Source organism: Nipponia nippon, unplaced genomic scaffold (assembly GCF_047370975.1).
Source record: "Nipponia nippon isolate SJK-2023a ecotype South Korea unplaced genomic scaffold, ASM4737097v1 scaffold_25, whole genome shotgun sequence".
NCBI lineage: Eukaryota > Metazoa > Chordata > Aves > Pelecaniformes > Threskiornithidae > Nipponia > Nipponia nippon.
The window spans coordinates 7,176,580-7,196,927 of NW_028262342.1; the positions used below are offsets into that span (position 1 = coordinate 7,176,580).

Consider the following 20,348-nt stretch of genomic DNA (forward strand, 5'->3'; position numbering starts at 1 on the left):
TCCGTCCCACCTTCCCCGCAGGGACACGCAAAGCCCCCCACCTGTGCCCACCCTGCCAGAGGACCTTGCAAGAGGGACATGGGATTTGGGGCACCGGCACCCCCAGCCTGTCCTCCCGGGGCTCCCCATGCCGGCTGTGAGAGCATCAGTCACACCCAGGACATCACAACACATTTTGCTTCCCCCCCCCCCATTTCTCCCCCCCCTTTTCCAGAGGCCAAGGCAGTTTTCCTCCTTTCCCTGCTCCTCTTCTCCCCCAGCCACCCTCCATCCCTCCAGCCGGGATGCTTGCAAGGCTGGCCGAAGCACGTCCGCTCCTCTGCCGTGTAAACAGTACAAAGCAGGCAGAACAAAAAGAAAAAGGCAGGAGCTGTTACAGGCAGCTATTTTAAGTTAAAAACAAAAGACCAACAACCAGGTGTTTTTTTCCTTTCCTCCCACAAAGCATCTCATGGATACCTGAGCTGCCCGTCTACCCTCATCATTTGAACCTAAACCACAACTTGCTGCCAGCCAAAACCAAAAAGGAAATAAACAAATTAAAAAATTATAATATAAAAGATCAACATCACCGGGCAACTTAGACTCTTGTGAAATGTGCAGTTTAAGCAATTCCCAGTTTTCCGTCCCAGTCTGGGCTCGGCTGGTTGCGTTTCAGATTTACTGTCCAGAGGGAAATGGCAAAGCTGCCATCTCCCTTTTCCCAAACTCAGGAATCAGGCAGTCCAAATAAAATCCAAATCAAGGGAAGAGCCCTGCACCAGGGCCAAGGACCTGGGGGCTTTGGGGAGCTCTGGGTGTCCCCGTGCCCGAGGATGGGGGACCCGGCTCGGGGGACACCTCACGCCTGCAGGAATGCCCCAGCACGCATGGCCATGCCCCAGTGCATGGCTCCGTGCCTGCGTTTTACAGCTGTCCTCTTTGCAAAACACCCATTTTCAGTCCCAAATCCCTGCGGAGGGGAGAAGCTGAACGTGTCCCAGAGCGGGAAGCAAAGGGGGGACGTGCCCATCCTGAGGGGATGCTCATGGTCCCCAGGGCACAGTTACCCTGCACGCAGCTCCCATGGCAGGCAGCATCCCCGGGTGCTGCTGGTGCCAGGCTGCTCCCGGTCGGGTCAGCACGGGCCCAGCCAAGGGCAGCTGCGGGTGCCATTGTCCCCAGGGTGCCATTGTCCTGGCTCATGCCTGGGCTTTGTCCTCCCCAAACAATGGCCAGGGCGAAGCCACCCGCAACCAGCACCTGGGAGGGAGGGAAGGAGGGAGGGGCGAGCCTAGGCGCAGTCCCCCCAAAATTCAGGCAGTCCCTTTCTTTGCAGGTGAGGGTTGCGGTGCAGCAAAGGGCAGAGCCCCCCGCCACGCTGCCCCCCACCCCGCGCAGGGCTGAGGGCCAGGAGCTGCTTTGTTGGGGTAAGTCCGGAGCAGCCCCGCTGCAGCGCACAGGATTACTCCTGATGGGCACTGAGGGCAGCCGGTGCCACAGCCAGGCCGGTGATGGCATGGGGACAGGATCTGGCTGGAGGGGAGTGTGGCCCCGATGGTGTTGTGTCCCCCCCAAAGCAGCCCTGGGGCATGATGCCACGGGGATATTGAGGTCTCCTGCTGGGTCATGCCCTTGGCCCCTCCGTCCTGGCAATGCCCAGAGTCTGTAGGGTGAGAGGACAATGTGCCAGGGGGCAAGAGACCTGGGGGCAGGACTCCTGCGTCCCCCAGATCCTCTCCTGGGTGACCCCAGCCACTCTCCCACCTTCAATCCCTGACAAAGGGCACCAAGGTTGTGGGGAGCCCTGCGACAGCCACAGATTCATCTGCCTTTATCTCACCCCAATCAACCCCACGTCTCCCCCACCAGCCCCAAATTCCATGCCCACTCTCCCCTGGGAGTGCTCGCAGGAGACAAGGGCTCTGCACGGTCCTTGCCCTGCACCCGGGCACGTTGGTGTGGTCCCTTAGCTGGGGGCTCATCCCTCCCCTCCAAGGCTGGGGGCCAGACGGGTCCCATGGTCCATCGCTGGTGACTCTGGGGGGGTTGAGCCTCTTGGCACCCCAGCCACGGTCCTTAGCGCTGGAAGATGATTTCTGTGGCTGGGAGGCAGATGGAGGCAGCAAAGGTCCCCTGTCCCTCCCAGAGCTCAGCCTGTCCCGCTGCCGCCGCTCAGACCGGGTGGACAAACTGGTAGACGAGGCGCTGGGAGATGTCGGGTTTCCGGATGATGCCTTTCTTGTAATACTGCCGGATGGAGCGGCTCAGCTTGTCGTAGTTCATGGCCGGGCGGTTCTTCCGGATGCCCCACAGACGGGCCACTTGTGCCGAGTCCTCGATCTTGAAGATGCCTGGGAGGGGAGCGGGGCATGGGGGGTTACAGCCTCGCCTGCTCCCCCAGCACCCGCCCCGGGGCCGCTGGAGCACCCACCCACCTTTCTCCTTGTTGAGCCAGCGGATGAAGCGGCCGTAGTTGTGGGGTTTCAGCAGCAGCTCTTTGAGGAACTGCCAGAGGTGGATGGGTTGGCCGGCGCAGGATGAGTCCACCTCGCTGTCTGTCCAGCTGGCATCACCTCCTGCCGCGGGAAGGGATGGGTGAGATGGGGGTGGGGAGAGACCTCTCTGCTTTGCACTGCCCCGGGGACCCGCATGAGTCCTTGTCCGGGAAAACCCGCCTCGACGCCTGTGGGTCTCTAGAGACTCAGTCCAGGCACTGGGTCTGGAAGCATCGCTTTCTCCTCCCCATCTTGGAGCAGGGAAAACAGCTCGGTCCTGCCCTTGCGCAGCCCCGGCAAGGGTCTTGCGGCCATTTCCCCTTTGCTGCACCTTCCAGGCAGCCCAGGGGCTGCTCTGGGGCAGAGGGAGCGCAACCACATGGGTGCTGCTGCAGCAGCTGCTCCAATGCACCAGATAATTGCAATTAAGCAGGGAGAGACCTCTCAAATACCCTAGACCTGTCTGAAGCAGAAGCGAGGCCAGCGGAGTTGAGCCCGCGCAGAACTCACCACAGTATCTCACATCTCCCGGGGTGGCTTTTTCCTTCATCCAGGCAGCTGGAAGGGAGGAGCGGGTGGTCAGAGGGGCATCTCCTGCTGCACAGCATTGCCCACCCTCCCCAGCTTCCTGCCGGTCCCTGGCACCTACCAGACTTCCAGATGTCGAGGTGGGCATGCAGGATGTCACCGCAGGCGGGCGAGCGCTGGCAGAACTGCTCCTCAGACATGGCGCACAGGTCCTTTCCTGACAGCTCCTGGAAGGACTTCCCGATCTGCGGCAGCCGGTACTGGTGCTCCGTCCACAGGATCCACTTCTGCACATTGCCGGGGCTCCAGTCCACGGGGTCTGGAGGCAGAGGATGAGCATGGCCAGCAACAGCCCCGGCAAAGCCTGGGAAAACTCAGCGCATCCCACAGCGGCTCCGGGAACCCAGCCCCTTCTGCCCCACTGCAGCATCACCTACAGGGTGGGAGCACCACGCTCCCAGCCTGCCCTGGTCCCCTGGGACAAGACTTTCCCCTTGCCACCTCCTTCACTTTGGGAAGCCTCATCCAGCCTTTTGGAGTTCCACTTGCTTCCTGCACCATCCCGGGTGACACCAAATGCTTCAAGGGTGTGGGTGGCAGAGCCTGCATAGACCTAAGCACATCCCAAGACTGCTTGTGTCACGGCAGCGATGCCCCGAGGAGAATACCCCAGCGATGCCCCATGGCAGCTGGGGGAAATCCGTCCTGGGCTGTCCTGCTCCCCTTGCACCCAACTCCATGCCCAGCTCAGGTAACATCAGCTGGCTCCAGGCTCTCCCCAGCCCCACACACTCATCCGCCTGTTCCTAATGTCCCAGGGAAAACGGGATAGAGAAAAGGATAATAAAAGTCGTGCTGTTTGCTCCTTGCTACTGCACACCCTCCCCAAGGTGCGTGCAAGGCTGAAAGGCACCTCAGTAACGATGCCCTGGGAGGGGAATGGACCCCCAGCTCTGGGGAAGGGACGGGCTCAGCATCGAGTTGCTGTGTCCCTGCACCACTCTGGCTCTGCGGCACCGGCTGGGTCACACTGGCACCCCACACCCAGCGCAGGGCTCTGCGTAAAGCTCTGCTAACCCTTGCCTCAGCTTAACTCCAAGCCAGCGATGCCAGAGGGGTATTTTGCTGGCATCCCTGGGCGTTAGCAAACAGCCCTGCCCTGGAGCGATGCCTGGGGGAGCCAGGCAGCAGCCGCGCTCCCCCAAACCCCAGCACCTGGTTGCAAACCCCCGAGCTGCAACATGGCTTTAGTTCCCACACTGGCATATCCCTCCTTCGCTGCACCCCACGGCGGGGCCGACCCTGCCTGCAGCACCCTGGGGAGGGCTGCGGGGGCACCCACCTGCCGTGATGTTGAGGAGCTTGCACGCCGTCTCGATGTCCTTCAGCACTTCACCCACCACCATGCTCTGCACCTGCTCCAGCGAGTGCTCCTCCAGGTGCAGGCTGGCCTGCAGGTCCCCCTCGGTCCCCAGCCCCAAGCCCTGGCTGTCGATGATGGGACATTGCTCCGGCTCCTTCCGTGCCTCCCCTCGCCCTCCCTGGGCATCACTTTGGGACGGTTCCCCCATGCCCTTGGCGGTCCAGGCGATGTCCTCCGAGTAGAACATGTCGAAGTAGTGCAGGCAGAAAGCAGGCAGGGGCTGCTCAGGGGTGGCGGGGGGGCTGGGGCTATCCGGGCAGCCCCAGCTCCGGGTGTCAGGGTCCCGCGGCGGGGGCAGCAAGGCAGCGTCCGGCCGGGCGAGGCGGCTGGGGGGCAGAGCGGTCAGCCCGGGGCTGGCACTGCCCATCCCTCCGCTCAGCGCCAGCTCCAAACCTGCCGGGAGAGGAGGAGAGGAGAGGCTCACCCCGACACCGACTCCTGCCTTCCCGCCCAGCGGCCAGGCACAAAGGGAGGAACTAAGCCTGTTAGAGGGGAAAAAACCTCCAAAGAGACCCACAGCGTCCTGTGAGCCCCCGGATGAACGCAGGCTTGGGGTCAGCCATAGGGCTGGGGGGCTGTCCTGGTTTCAGGAGGACCAGCTGCAGCAGCCAGAAGGGAGAAGGAGCCCAGGGAGCGGGCGGGTCCCGACCACCACGGGCTTGTAGGGTCTTCCCCTGAATTGCACACCGGGTTCGCAGCAGTTCAGTCCAGGCTGGGGCTGAACACCTTTGCAGGAGGCAGCAGGGCATGCTGGAGTGGCTCCAAGGCACCTATGCAGGGCGGCCCGTGGGCATCAAGGGCTGCAGGATGCCTAAACCACACAAGCACGTTTCTGTGCTGGAAAACATCACCTGCTGCTTTCACCCAAGGATGCCCCAGCAGCGATGGCACCCAAATCTGGCTCTCCTGGGCCAGGGACTGAGCCCAGCACCACAGCACCCAGCTCTTGGCTGCTGCTGCCAACCCCTGGATGAGAGTTTTCCTTTTACTCTCTTGCAAGAAAAACTACCCAAAATCAGCCTGTCCCCATCTGTCTCTGGTACACGGGGAGTCCTGGAAGGCACCGAGAAGAGGATGAGCCTGCTGAATTTCCATGGCAACACCAGGGAACAGCTCCATCTGTGGAGAAACCTCCCCAAGAGCCATCCTGAGGCTTTGGGAAGAGAAAGCCCCTGGTGACGGGCACAGCCAGGGCACCGCCAAGCTCCTTGCCTGCCTCCGGCATTTCTTTTTACAAGAAGAAAAAAAACCCACCCCAAATAGGTTATTCAAAAGCAGAAAGAGAAGCAGCTTTTGCAACAGAGCCTGCAATAAAAAAGCGTGCAGAGCCCAAACCAACCCCAAAGCCACCCAAAAGGAACAAGGCAGCCCCCAAAGGGGAATGGGACACAGTGGCCAGGGAAAGGGGGTTCCTGTTTGCTCTAAATCCCAGCTGGGGGCGGGGGGCAAAAAGGATTTAAAAGACTAAAGGGGAAAATATACCATCGGGTTCCTCCGGGCAGAGCTTGTCCCTCAAGAGCAGGGAGCTGAGCAGCCAGCTGCTTGGCATAGGAGGGATGCCATCAACCGAGCACCCAGGATGGCGTGCTACCGTCCCTGCAGCTCTGCCGTGCCAAACGCAGCTCGGCTCCACACTGCTGGGCCCAGCTCTGCTCCTGAGGCATTAATTAAACATCATTAATAGCCACACGCTACGGCCCCATTAACTGCAGACTACCGGTACTGGTGGGGATGAGTCTAACGCACTCACTGGGGATTTTGACACCCCCAGAGGTATGGGTTTTGAGGCTCTGCATCACCTGCAACACGAGGAAGCTCTGCCCGTCATTTCACCCTTGGCAAAGCCTAAAAAAGCGTGGAAAAACGCATGGAGGAACCTTGGCCACCCAAACAGCACCTGCTCCAGCCTGACCCTGTGGGGACCCGGGGAGGGGGCGCAGGTTTGGATGCTGTAGCCCATGTCCCCGAGGGGTTTCAGTAGCTCTGCAGTGAGGAGGAGGAGGGAGAAGCACCACTGAGCTGCCCCCACCACCCAAACAGTTTCCCTGAGAGACGGCGCCGGCTTCCAAACCTCTCCTTCATTTGCTCTGGATTAAAAGAAGAGCTTTAGCAGATCAGCTTTAAATCCAGCCTCACGCTGCTCCCAGCACAAAAGGAAAGCGGTAACAGCTTGCATGGCTCCAGCCTGCTGCACAGCATCGGTTGCAGGGGCTTTTTGGGGAGGGGATGGGGGTCTCATCTCCAAGGCCTCTGGGATGCTCTGGGGTCGTGGTGCATGCTCTGCCCATCCTGCCTCTGCCAGGCTTTGGTCCCGCAGCTGCCAGCCAGACACATGGAGGAGCAGGGCTGTGGAGCCGTCCCTGGGCACGCGGCGGGATGGATGGCACCATCCTCATCCCCATCCCATCCCCCTCCTCCTGGTCAGGACCAGAAGGACTTGATCCCTTGGGCAAGTGGCCCCAAAAACCTGAGCAATCGCCCGCCAAACTGTGCTGTACTCTCAGGGCGGGGGCCTTTGTTTGACTTTCTCCCGCTCTGGCACGCAGGCGGCCGGGCTGGGTGGGGACCTGTTTGCTCTAAGAAGCTGCTTTGGGCAGCTGTTTCCCTCTCCTCTCCCTTTTTCACTTTTCCCTGGAAAAGGAGAGCGGAGAAGCAGCCCAGGGTGCACCAAGAGGTCACAGGGAGCACTGACCTGCATGACACCCCAAAAACCTTCACATTCCCTGCCCCCAGCTAACCAGGGCTGCGCTGGTAATTGCATCAGCCCTGGCAAACACTCCTCAGCTTGTGCACGCTGCCGGTGGTGAGCGTGGCCCCGGTCCCATGGGCTTCTCACCGGAGCTCTCCTGCAGCAAAGCCACACCAATGCAACATTGTGCTCATCCCGCCACTCCAGGCAAGAGGGGAAGAAATCAGGGAATTAGCTCTTACAGCACTTTAAACAGGAGCCACCAAGATATAAAAGCCTGCCAGGCCCCCGAGGTTTTGCCTCCGTGGGCACACAGGGGCCAAGGTGCCGTGCCAGGGGCTCATCAGCCTGTGGGGAAGCTCTGAGTGAGAGCGGTGCCATCCCCGGGGTGCCAGGCAGAGCGGGGTGCTGTCTGCGGGACACCCGCCCCTGCCCCAGCACCCTCGCCCAGCCCTCACCACGCATCGGTGCTGCCTGCAACCCTGTCACGGGCAGGCAAGGCTCTGGCGCAGAGCGGCGGCGGAGCAGATTCCAAACCTGGATGCAGCCATCAAGTCCCCAGAGTGTTTCTCCATGCCCACAACAAAGCTCCACCACTGGGACGCAGCCAGGAGATACCTGCCATCCCCGAGCCCCAAAATGATGAGTGACCCTGCATCGCTCCCTGGTGCTGCCCAAGGGTATGGAGAGGACACCCCGACCAGCTGGGACGGGGGCGAGGTGCCCCTGCTCCCCTCTCTCACCTGCACCATGGGGATGCTGCGGCAAAGGGCTGAGCTGCTGGCATGAGGGCTCGTTCCCCGCGGCACCACGGGGCAGGGTGAGGAGGCACCGTGACAGCCCGGCCCCAGACAGCTCCAACAGCAGCTGAGAAAACAAACCTAGACATTCCCTTTGAGCAGAAAGCCCGGGGCGGCAGGGCCAGCAGCAAGCCTAGGGTTTTGGGTGCTCAGCTCCACAGGGTTGCAGGGACTCAGCCCCATCCAGAGCCCAGGGAATCAGCGGATGCCGCAGCCGAGGGGGACAAGGATGAGGACAAGGACCTTCTGTATCAACCCTGAGCTCTCCTGACAAACACAACCCACCATCGTTCAGGTTAGCGACACGGGCACCAGTGGCGGGGGAGAGCTGGGATCAGCCCTTGGCAGCAAGAAAAAAAAAAAAAAAAAAAAGAAATCCACCCAACCACCACCCTCAGACAATGGGTCCGTTAATTAAAATTAAATCTGTGGTTAAACAGGTTGTGCTGGAGGAGCACGGCTCCGGAAGCCCTGTGGGACCGGCGGAGGTTGGCCCGCTGCGGGAGGAGGTGCTGCCCGCGGCACCTGGGATGTCTCCCAAATCCCCAGGCACTTCGGAAAGCCCTTCCCGGGCAGCCAGGCTCGGGAGCAGCCAGGGCGGTGGGCTCAGCTCCAGGGTCACCTCCAGCCCCCAGGCAGCGGGATGGGGATGGGGACAGGGATATGTTGTGCCATCTGGGGAAGGAACCCAAGACATGCAGGATACAGAGCTGTCCCAGACTGTCCAGAACAGCCCCCCGGGCAGTGGGATTTATCCTTAATGGATCCTTTCAGCTTCGCCTGCCCCGCATGCCTCAGCACAGCAAGCTGGGACCCTGGGGTGGGAGAGGACGGGGACCCACAGACCAGCAATCCTCTCTGTGCCCAAAAGCCCAGCTGGGGCTGCGATCTGAGTTGTTTTTCCCTGTTTTCTGGTCTGACTCATCACCTCTTGCCCTGGCCACCTCCCTGGGCTCAGCTCCCCCCATTCATCTCCCCTGGTCCCCACAGAGGCGCCAGCCCACGCCACGATGCACACCCCAAGGAAAACCGCGCTGGGGCATGGAGGGGCGATGGAGCCTGTTGGCTCTGCCAGATGGCTGCCGGCCAGGAGAAGGCACGAGCTGTTTTACGGGGCCCAGATTAAGCAGGCAAAGGGACCTGGGGTCCCTGCACGAGCCGGGGCTCCAGCAGACACCTGGGTACTCAGCGTCTGCTGACAATCTGGGGTCCTGCCAGCACGTCCCACCCACCCTGCCAGCCTCGCCATGCAGGCTGTGCCACGTCCCTCCCGGCTGCCAAACCCTGCCTAGCTGTGCCACACACCCCTTTTATCTTTGGGTGGAGGGAGGAGGGATTGGCCAAAATCACCCCACAGCCAGGGCAGGGGCTTGGGACAGCGCTCGGGGGGCTGAGGATGTGACAGCCTGGGGGTCTCGCTCTGGTACCCAGCTTAGTGATGGGGTTGGGGCCAGGGCAAGCCCAGGACTCACGTTGGATATATGCACAAGAGGGATGCAGCCCATCCTGGGGGTCCTGGACCCCCAGCTCCTCTCCAGCCTTCTCCAACACCACCAAGGCCCCCCAGACTCCTCCTCCCGTTACCTGCATGGGTGCTGGCATGGGGACCGGACGTCCCCACGGGTCCCCACGCCCCGGGTCAGGCTGCCCTCTCCATCGGCGCAGGGAGGCAAACAGCAGCAGGGGGGGAACAGGCACAACCCGCTGGTGGCCTGAGCAAAGCCGCGGTGCTCAGTGTCCCCCAGGTGAGCAGCAGAGCTTGGTGTTCCCCATGCAGGGCCAGGGAGCCCTATTTATAGCAGCACCTTCCTCCCCCGCGAGCTCCCTGCCCATGAGAAAGCCCGTATTGTGGGGGATTTGGCAGCCAAGTGGCGTTTGTGTTTCACTAACCAAGCAGAACCATAAAAATCAAACCTAGAGCCAATGCGCCTTTAGCACAGACAAAAAAAAAAATACCCAGCAGAAAGGCAGAGCAGCGCTGAGAGGGTGCAGGTCTGGTAAAGGGGCTCAGAGTGCTTTATAGGCACCCCTGAGCTGACAGCTCTTTGACAGCCTCCCAGGACCTGGGATGCTCTATAAAGGGCCCTGGCTGCTTATTGGTGACACAGTGCCCCAAAGCACATTGTCCCCTGCCTCCCGCTAGGCACGTAGGTTTGCGGGACCCTCGGTGTCCCTGTTGGTACCAGGTGGGCTCGGGAAGAGCCAGCCCCAGGAGCCCTGGCTCCCATCCCACCTTCCTTGCCTGAGCAGGAGGGGGCTGTGAAGACACAAAGTTGGCAAAACCCATTTTATTTTGGGTGACGCCATCCCGAGAAGTGCCGGGAACCTCGTGCCAGAGGACAACCTGTCCCTGTTTAGCCCTAACGGCACCTGGAGGTGCAAGGAGCCGTGGGATGCGATACTCACATGGGATGGCACGCTTACATGGGACGGGACCCTGTCCACCCTGAATCAGTGCCGAAAGGGCTGTAGAAGCCCAGAAGGGAGGGAAGGTGGGTGCTGGTGGGTGCTGGTGGAATATCAGGCAGCTGGGGAGGGTCATGGCAGCAGCGTGGGGCTTACCTTGAGGGTGCGCAGGCAGCTCAGAAACCGCATGGGTCCCAGAATAGGGTGGGAAGAGCTGTCCCCGTGGCACTCGGCATAGCAGCCAGGGCAGGCATGGCCCAAAGCGGGGTGACCCGGCACTGGCAGGGAGGGTGGCCAGCAGCACCCTGCCCGGCTCAACGCTGGCCCCACGGCGGCAGGGCGGCTGGGCTGAGCTGCATCAGCTCTCAGCAGGCATCAGCAGGACAGGGATGAGGATGGGGCACACCGAGTGGCTCCAAGGGCAGCGGAGGGATGAAGCCAGCCAGCAGCCGTGCCGAGGTATGCAAAGGGGAAGCCGGCAGCAGAGCGTAAGGCGCTCAGCAAATGCCTCCTTTGCCCATTATATCTAATTCCTTCCTTATTTACCTGAACAAACAAGCTGGGTGCTTACCTCAGCTGGAGGTGTTTGAATAGCCCAGGCCGGGGTTAACCCCTGAGGGGTGCCTCCAGGCACTGCAAGGGCCCTGGGAGGAGAGTGGGACAAATCCAGGCACCATTAACCCCTCCCCACCCTCACCTGGGACACCCACCCAAGAGATGGGGATGCCACAGGAGTGAGACCAAAGGGTACTCTGGCCTCTGCAGCACAGAGACCTGTTGGATACGTGAGTCCCTGGCTGGACCCTGCAGCACGACATCGCTCCCCCAGCACATGCTGGGCTGTTTTGGGGCCAGGACCATCCCCGACCGATACCCCAGGAGCATCACCTATGCAAGTGCTGTGGCTGCGTGGGGCTTGCGATGGAGACTGTGAGCAAGGATGCTCAGAGGCCGTCGGGGACAAAAGGAGCCCCTCACAGCAACCAAACCACCCCTCATACCAGGGATACGGCACTGTCTCCTCCCTGGGGTCTGCGCTGCTGCTGCCTGCAGGCAGGACGGGGCGCTGGGGGCACGGCAGGAACATGCAGCGCTCCAGGCCTGGGTTGTCCCCACCGGCATAAGCAGGAAAAAGCTGTTTTGACCAAGACAGACACAAAGATGGTATTTATTGTCTTTTTTTAACACATGAAGAACGCAGGGCAGTTCAGGCAGTTCTCCCATGCACGTAGCACTGCTGAAACCAACCCCCCCTGCCCTAAAAACGCACGTCAGACAAAACCCCGGCCGCAAACACCCATGGTGCAACCCAGGTCAGACCCACGTCACCACGTCCTGGCAGCCAAGCAGCCATCACATATCATGGGCTTTGCATCCCCAGCCCATGGAAAATGCTGCGGCGGAGCCAGCATCCCTCAGCCACCCTGACCCCAGGGCCAGTGCATGGCTGCAGCACGGCACAGCCGATAAGCCATCCATCGGAGCTGTTTGCTGGGAGAAAAATAAAACCCCATAGGATGGTGACCCCTGCGTTATGGCTTCCCCGGCCCGCCCGGCGCGTTGGCAAAGGGCTTCGCCGCGCTATCGCCAGCACCAGGAGTTCCTGCCTCCCTTTTCAAATGCCTCAATGTTATCTTATCGGTGGGGAAAATGTTCCCCCCGGATTAGGGCTCCTGCTGTCTGAGGGGAGCTTTTCTCCCCTGTTTTGGTAAACACAACTGGGTCCGTAAGACATGGCAGTGAGTCGGGGGAGACAAGGGCTGGGGAGGACATGAGGGGCAAGTGGCTGTGGTGGGGAAGCCTCCAGCCCCCAGCCAGGCTTTGCCATGGGGCATAGGATGGGGATGGGGCACAGTCAGGAGGGGGGTCCCGGCCACCCAGTGCCGCCCCCAGTGCTACCGGCTCACAGCAGCCACGGCACAGCCCCCCGCACCGCTCGGAGCATCTCCTCTCTGCTTCAGGCAAGGCACCACGTGCACAACCCAGCACTGCTCTCCTGCAGCCGCAGGCCTGATCCTGCATCCCTCGAAGCCTGCTGCAAAGCTCCAGCCAGCTGCAGCAGGTGGAGCTGCCAGAGTTTGGCTCCCTCTGCCTCGCTCTTGCCCGTTTTTGACCTGCGATGCTGGGTCCTGGCCACAGCCACCGTGGGAAGCCAGGAGCAGTGGGCACTGCACTGGGGGCTCTGCCCGGCTGAGGAGCTGGTGCACAGCACCCAAACCTGCTCCTGTGTCCCACCCCAGCATCCCCATGTGGGAACCAGGGGCAGGAGCATCCCAGCACAGCCCCGGAGCTGAGGCGATAGCCCTCCATGCACGGATAGCTTATCATAGCATGGAAATGCAGGTGTCTTAACTGTGGAAACTTAAGATATGGAGTAAAACCGTGTGTAAACTCTACACCCATGCACACGCGAGCTGCTCTGGGAATCGCTGTGGCCATCCCGTACCTTCCTGCAGTGGCTACATGCTCCTGCCCCGTGGCCAGGCTGCCAGCTTGGGGAAAGTTTGTCGAGCAGGTTACGGTTTGCACGGGTTGTGCGAGCTGGATTTGTACCTCCTCGCTGTGACATCACCGGCAGGTCTACCTCATTTATTAGGTTTAATTACTACTTGTTACCAGAGCAAACATCGAAACAGTGCACCTGAAGGAGCCAGGAGCAAAACAGAGGAGAGAGCAATTGGGGACACCGGGTGAGAGCAGGATGGCACCAGGCAGAGGGGATGTGCTGGCAGTGCCCGGTGCCTGGTCCCTGCTTCAGAGCATCCTGGACCCGGCTTATCCCAGTCTGTCTGGGGACCCGTCGCCCAACTCACATCTGGGTCTGAAAAAGCTTTCCCTGCTCCTCTTATCAGTAGCACAGGAGATTTTGATAAGCGAAAGAGATTAAAGGGAAAAACATTTGCTTTGCTGTGCTCAGGGAGAGCTGGCCAGCTGGGCAGCACGACACGGAGCTGCGAAAACAGGCAAAAGGCCCCAAAATGAGATCTCTGCTTTCCTCCCCAAAGCAGGTTTGTTGCGGCATCACCGGCCGTGCCGTGCTCTCGCCGCTGCCTTTCGCAATCAGTGGTTCGGCACAGCTCTGCTTGCATATGCAAACCAGGAAAAGAAGAGGTTGCAACACCCGAGGAACAACAAAAGAAGGGAAATAAAGTCTGGCTTTTCTGCCCCGTGTGCGCAGTTTTCAATGCTTTTTCCTTGTCCTCCCTGTCAACCCATCAGCTCTGATTCCAGTGCCTTTTGCCACAGCTGAAACTTCAACACTTGGGAACGCGGCCGGAGGGGAGGGCTGGAGAAACGACTCATGAGTCAGCCTGGAAGAATCTCTCTGCCCACCTGCCTGCAGCTAATCTCTGGCTCCATCACAAGAATAATAGATAAGCAGCCATGTAATATATAATAAAACGATTGAAGGCGCTTGATGTCACTGCAAAAACCACAGAGGCCATTGAGCCTGATTTGTCCCGGAGCTGAGCGGTGTTTCCTGGTCTCCCGCAGCAGCGGGCTTTCCTCTGCTTTGGCTCCTGCACAGCATTTGGAGACAGCAGTGGTCCCCGTGCAAAGCAAACCCACAAGCTTGGGTCCCTCTGAGAGGCCTCATCCTGCATCCCGTGCCTGTGCCTCTGGGCTGTACAAAGGTGATGCTCAGAGAGGAGATGAATTCCCACTCCCAGGCTGCAGGATGGGCACTCTCAGGCTTTTCTGCAACCTGAGGAGACTGGAAACAGTTGAAATACCTTTAACACCTGTCCCAGCTCAGTCCTGCTCCGCAGGGGCAAACCCATGGGAGCCACGTCTGCAGGACTCAGCACCTCAGCCCATGCCAGCCCCAGATCTGGTGGGTATTTTTGTCCTGAGACACACGCCATGGCTCCGGGCTGGCAGCGTGAGGAGGAGGGATGCTCCCAGGCTGCCACTGAACTGAGCATCCTTTGGGCTTCCACCAGTACCCGCAGGGGCTCCGGGCACAGGGGGATGCTCCCAATGCTGGGCTGAGACCAAGGCAAAAACCATCTTTGCAAATTAACCAGTAACCACCGGCAAAGCACCAGGATACAGGGAATCCCTGCTGAGGGCGAGGGACAGCCCAGGATCCCGGGGCTGAAGCCACTGCAGGAGGAAGGTCCCAGTGGGAAGCGGTGACTGCTCACTCCCCTCCTGCCGTCCATAATCTTAATTGCTCTTCACTGGCTGTTTGCTAACAGCAATTCATTTCCTCCCGGCCTGCACCTAGAGGGTTTATCACCCTCACTCGTGTTATTTCAAGCTAACGCGTGTATGGAAGGTCAGAGCCTGGAGTGCTCCCTACGATCCTAGAAAGAGTCTCGATGGCAAAAGCAGAGCAGGGAGGAGCAGGCAGAGGGTCCAGGAGCCAGCGTCTCCCATCTCGTCTACTGCCCGCAAGTTCCTCTTCCCCCAAAAAGGGCAGCGGGCTTGGCAGAAGGTGGGAATACCGGCCACATTTTCCATCCCAGGTCCCATCTGCTTTGTAGTCCCAACTCAGTGCCCACCCTTGGAGAGGTCCCCTTGTTTCTGCACAGCTCACCGGTCAAACTGCGTGTCCCGCTCTCCAGGCAGATGCTCCAGGCAGGCTGGATTTTGCAGACAAGCTTTGGAGATGCTCTGGTGAGCGGTGCCAGTGCAGAGCAGCATCCGCCAGTCACGGTCCCACAGTCAGCGTGCTTGCAGTGTCCCCATGCCACCAAATGGGAGCAAACAGCAGGAAGCACAACGTTGTCATCCAGCTGAGCTGCTGCTTGCGCTCTCCTGGGGTGCCCCCAAAACCCCCCTGCAAGGGGTATGAACAGCAACCACCGCAGGGAAAGGGAGTGAGGTGCCAGCTCAGGCACCCGCCGGGACTGGGTGCTCCTGGTGCCCCGCTGCAATGCAGGGCTGAGCACACCCTCCCCAGCCGGGGATCGGCCAAGGTTTCCGCTACCTTTGAAGGGGATCTGGGAGGGGAAAAGGGCTTTCTGGCAGAGCTGCAACCCAAAAGTTAACCAAAGGGCCAGAGAGCGCAAGAGAAATAACGCACAGGCGTGCACGGAGAAGCCAGCATCCTTTTTATTTGCATGTCCAGAGCAGGGCAGCGAGGCTGGGGCAGGGGCTGGAGCACAAGGCTGGGGAGGAGCGGCTGGGGGAGCTGGGGGTGCTCAGCCTGGAGAAGAGGAGGCTGAGGGGAGCCCTCATCGCTCTCTGAAAGGAGGCTGGAGCCGGGGGGGTCGGTCTCTTCTCCCCAGGAACAAGTGATGGGACGAGAGGGAACGGCCTCAAGCTGCACCAGGGCAGGTTTAGACTGGATATTAGGAAAAATTTCTTCACTGAAAGGGCTGTCAGGCCCTGGCCCAGGCTGCCCGGGGCAGGGGCTGAGTCCCCATCCCCGGAGGGATTTAAAAGCTGGAGAGATGTGGTGCTTGGGGACATGGGTTAGGGGTGGGCTTGGCAGTGCTGGGTTAACGGTTGGACTTGATGATCTTAAAGGTCTTTTCCAACCTAAATGAATCTATGATTCTATTCTATGATTCTGTTCATGCAATGACCCCGTGCAGATCTTCCAAGGAGCATCTTCAGAGCTCTCGAACCACTAAGATTGCTCCAGAGCAGAGACCACCTGAATCCCCTTAAATTCCTCCTCACCCCAGTCAAATATACCCATTTCCTGAGCAGTCCTGGGGCCAAGTGGGGCCACTCCTCTTTATTACCTCCCCGGGCCGCCTTTGCTGGGCTTCCCCATCTCCCAGATGCTGCCATAAACCCTATTTACAGGGGAGGCGTGTGTGCTCGAGGCAAACAGCTGTGATTATTGCTGCTAGCACCCACCCTGATAAAAGAGCCGGGGCTCCTGGCTGCGGCCGCTGCTCCAGCACTCAGTCCTTGCTGCACGAGGCGGCTTCTGGCATTCTTGTGCTGCGGCGGGGAGACCTGAGCAAGAAAAAAAAAAAAAAAAGGAGCAGCAGCAGGAGAGTTAATGGCACCATGACCCAAATGGTGTCACCTGCATTTCAGGGACAGCCCTTGAGGGTGCAAATGGGGGGTGTTAGAGAACCCAGCTCCATCCAGGGGCACAGGGGTGGGTGTCTGCTCTGCACTGGTGGTATGGGAGGTCCCAGAGCCATCCCTTGGCTGAGCATGGAGGTGCTAGTGCTCGCCTGGCCCTGTGCAAAGGCTCCTTCGCACCCTGCGGCAGCAGGAGGTGCTGAGGTTTGGCCCCGCTTCTTCAGTCCATCCGTGCCTGGGAGGGTGGTTGGGGAAGGACAAGCCGGTGGGGGATGAAAACACCAGGGTGATGCCAGCACGACCCTGGCCTCCCACCCTAAGCCCAGCCCCTGGACCACCAGCTCCCCACCCAAACACACCGCCCTGCCTCCTCTGCCTGCCCCCAGCACCCTTCCCACCCCGCTGCCTTCCCCCTGCCCACATCACCGGTTCCCCGCTCCCCCCGGGCACCCCATGGGGATGGTTCTCCCACCCCAGGCTGAGCACTGCCAGCGCAAACCCCAGGTGACGCAGGTGGGGAGGTCGCAGGGTGCCCAGCCGGGCTGGGAGCAGCGGGATCCACCGGTGTGTTTGCTGTTCCCTGCTCAAAGTCCTGCTCTTTTCTTCCTCCGGTCGCTTTAAACTCCTGCTTTTGTCTCTCGGGATTAAAAGCCTGGAAATGGCTGCAGGTCACCTGCGGTGCCAGGAAGAGAGGGATCAGGGTGGCATGGGTGCGCCCAGCTTGGTGGCAGGGTGAACCTTGGCAGAGGGAGGATGAGGAAAGGTCACGGCCCCCCCTGCACCATCACCGGCAATTTGGGGTGCAGAAAGGGGGAAACCCATATGCAGGCATGGCTCCTGGTCTGGGCTCTCCATGCACCCACCCTGCAGTTCCTGCATTGGCGTGCAACCCCAAATCCCATCCAGCAGGAAAGAAACCTCCCAAAATAACCCACACAAGCACCGTACCCCTGTTTCCTCACCATCGCCCCATCATTCCACCGGCGCAGCTGGGCAATGGGGCGGCGGAGTCTGCACCCCCTCCCTGTGCCACAGGTTCGGGGCCGTTTGGTGGTGGCGGTTCCCAGGCACACACAGGCATCCAGGTGAGACGGGCAGGGCCCCGTGCCAGCAGACGGGATGTTGTCTTTTCACACAGCACCGGTGCGGGGCCGAGTGGCAGCGAAACCCTCAAGGCTTTGTTTCCCACACTGGTTGCCACTAAGAAATGCAAATTCATTCTTCTTCTTCTGCTCTTTCTCCCTGCATGCAAAACGATCCTTGGGCATAACGGCCCCACGGAGCAGCAGCCCCAGAGAGCGTGGGAGCCACTGGGGCAGGGAAACACCTCCCGGGTGGGAGCAGGCGGCAGGAGCAGCTCCAGTGGCCTCAAAGCCAAGGAGGGCCAGGACAGCATGCAATGCCCTGGAGAGCAGGAGAGGCTCTTGGCTGCGGTTTCCCCTTCAGTCCTGCACTATCCATCCCAGGAGAGCCTGCAGAAGGTTTTGCCCCAGGGGGAAAATCCCTAAAAATAACCCTAAAACCCCCACTCAGCCTCATCTCAGCTCAAAGAGCTGGTGGGGCTGGCTGAAGAGGGGAAGGCGGAGGGTCAGCAGGGACCAGAGCCACCCCCTTCTCGTCACTCTTGGGATCAGAAAGCCCCAGCCCCGCTGAGCCGGGTTTGCAGCTCCCCAGGGAGCAGAGAGGGGGACTCCTCCGTGCCCCCCACACGCAGAGGGCAGGGACCCCACGAGGGATGGGGCTGCTCCACGTCCCACAGCGTCACATGGAGCTGTGGGTCTGGGGTGAAGGCACTGTGCTCCTTGTCCCCCGGCAGCGACAGGGAAAAGCCTGTGGGGCTGGAGGAAGGCTGGGGACGAAGACCACGCTGAGCTGCAGCAGAGCGAGCCGTGACTCAGCAGTGAGTCACCCAGCTCTGAAGGAAACGTGTCCCGGTGAGCATCGCCCAGGTCAGGTACCCTTGTCCTGGGGGCTCAGCAAGGAGACAGGACCTGGGGACTCGGGTGGGCAAAAAGGGGTGCAGGAGAGGGGCAGGACCCCAAACAAGGTCCTGTGCTTGGGGACAGGGAGTCACAGCAACATGTCTTGTCTTCACCCCCTCCCCAGGCGCTGGGCTGGTCACAAAGCTTGGAGGAATTTGCTTTTCCCCAGCAAACACAAGCTCCTGGGCGCAGTTCATGGCATCCTCGCCCTCGTCAGCCTCCCTGACGCCATGAGGAGCCTCGGTTCCCGGAGCCCAGCTTGGGGAGAACACAACTGTGACCGATACTGGGAGATGGGCAGGGGAGACGCAGAACTTTTGGCAGACCTGGGCCACCGGCACGCGCCAAAGCCCTATCAGAGACGGACAGCATTCCTCGTTGGCATCCCTGGTTTCACAGGACAGGATATTAAAGCAGAAAGCAATTAATGCTCTGCAAGGGAGCAGAGAGCCAGAGCCAGGCTCCAGCCCCGGTGCGGGACATGACCCAAAATGGTTCCACTTTCCCTTTGAAGGGCCGCCCCAGCCCCAAGCCCAGCTCTCCCCATCCCGGCGCTAGCTCGGGGCACTGGCAGAGCGAGGACATCGCTTCTCTCCTCAGTGGATTTTGAGGGCAGCAAAATGTTTGTTCTGTCAACACGTGCCTAATCCCCAACCAAAAGCTGATGAAAAAAGCCATGGCAGGGGAAGGATGGGAATAAGCTGCCCTTTGAAACAAAGCCCTGACAGTGACAGCTGCAGCCCCGAAGCGAGGGACGGCATCTCTGGGGTGTGCAGCGCTGGTGCAGCTGGGGAGACGAGGGGAATGGGTTCCCCCCACTGGCACCCTGGTCCCTGTGGGCACCCTGCAGCCCCAGCACCCTGCAATGGGGCTGGGAAGGGGGAACGGTTCTCCAGCTCCAGCCTGGCTCTGCCACAAATCAGTGCACCGTCTTAAACCCAAGCAGGACCCCGAGCACCACATAGGAGGTGCAAGAAACACATCCTTGCTCCGAGGCGATTGTCTGGTGTCAGCAGCAAGTCAAGACTTTAAGCAAACCAAAGCCAGTGAATGTAGACAACGCACTGCAGCATCCACGCAGCAAACCTCCCCTCCGCACAGCCTGGGACATCCCTGTCCCATGTCCCCGCTGACCTGGCACTCGGCTGCGACACCATGAGCCCATCATGAATGGGCTCACCTGAGGACCGGCATTTTCAGGTAACCCGTAAAACCTTTTTCCTGGTGGGATGAAACAAAACTTTGCCATGGCGAGGCTCGTTTCCAGGTTGGCTGGGACTGCAGGCTGAGCAAGCGGCGCTTCCCTCGCTGCCCACCCCAGGGTGGCTCCTCCAGCCCAGCCCAGCCACTGACCCCAGCCAGCACCGGCCACAAGATCCAGCCCCAGCAGGGATCCACTCCCAGCACCTGACGACATCAGCCCTGCACCCTTCACCCGCAAAAAAAAAAAAAACCAACAAAACAAACAAAAAAAAAGGTACATTTAGCAGTTTCCATTTGTTTGCTCTTTAAATAATTGTTTCCTTATCACTGTTTATTTAGATCCCTTTAAAATTCTGAGAAACCTGCTTCTCAGGCACCGTCACCTGCTTCCTCCCACCCTGCTCCCTGTGGGCAAGGCACAGCAGCCAAGCTGCACGGCTGCAGCACGGCTGGTCCCAGGAGGAGGGTCCCCTGCGTGGGGAGGTAGGCGTGGAGCATCGAGCCCCCGCTTACCCCCTCCTTTCCGAGATGGACAAACCAGGATGCTCCAAAGCCATGGTTTTGGAGCTCACCCTCTCCCCATCCCACCACAGACCACGGCAGCAGACGCGGATGCTTTGGGGCTGCTGCTAAGTCCTGCCAAGCTCCGGGGGCTCAGGGAGTGGGTGGGGGGATGCTAGCAAGGGGGTCAGGAAAGATGACATTACACATTCACTGCCCACCACGGGGAGGTCTCAGAGCCGCTGCACGAGGCCTTCGCCGGGGACTGGAGGGAGCGAGGACGAGCCCAGTGCCAATCAAGCTGCCCTCCTCCGCTGCACTGTTTGCTGCCTGCGGTGCCCTGGG

General features: G+C 60.3%; 1 protein-coding gene across 4 annotated transcripts; it reads right to left on the minus strand.

Moving 5' to 3' along the window:
• Window positions 1–371: 371 nt before the first annotated feature.
• Window positions 372–16,273, minus strand: SPDEF (SAM pointed domain containing ETS transcription factor). Of its 4 annotated transcripts, none has more exons than XM_087761710.1 (7): window positions 16,141–16,273; window positions 14,867–15,109; window positions 4,348–4,821; window positions 3,127–3,324; window positions 2,988–3,035; window positions 2,418–2,558; window positions 372–2,333 (listed from the first exon to the last, which is right to left on the minus strand). In XM_087761710.1, exons 3-7 carry the CDS (start codon window positions 4,793–4,795, stop codon window positions 2,155–2,157), a joined length of 1,014 nt encoding a protein of 337 aa, XP_087617836.1. In that variant the 5' UTR covers window positions 4,796–4,821; window positions 14,867–15,109; window positions 16,141–16,273; the 3' UTR covers window positions 372–2,154. The 4 variants fall into 4 exon arrangements, with proteins under 4 accessions (XP_087617836.1, XP_087617835.1, XP_009463923.2 ...); XM_087761709.1 differs by lacking the exons at window positions 14,867–15,109; window positions 16,141–16,273 and adding exons at window positions 4,946–5,239; window positions 5,438–5,741; XM_009465648.2 differs by lacking the exons at window positions 14,867–15,109; window positions 16,141–16,273 and adding an exon at window positions 9,502–9,662.
• Between the last annotated feature and the right edge of the window lie 4,075 nt (window positions 16,274–20,348).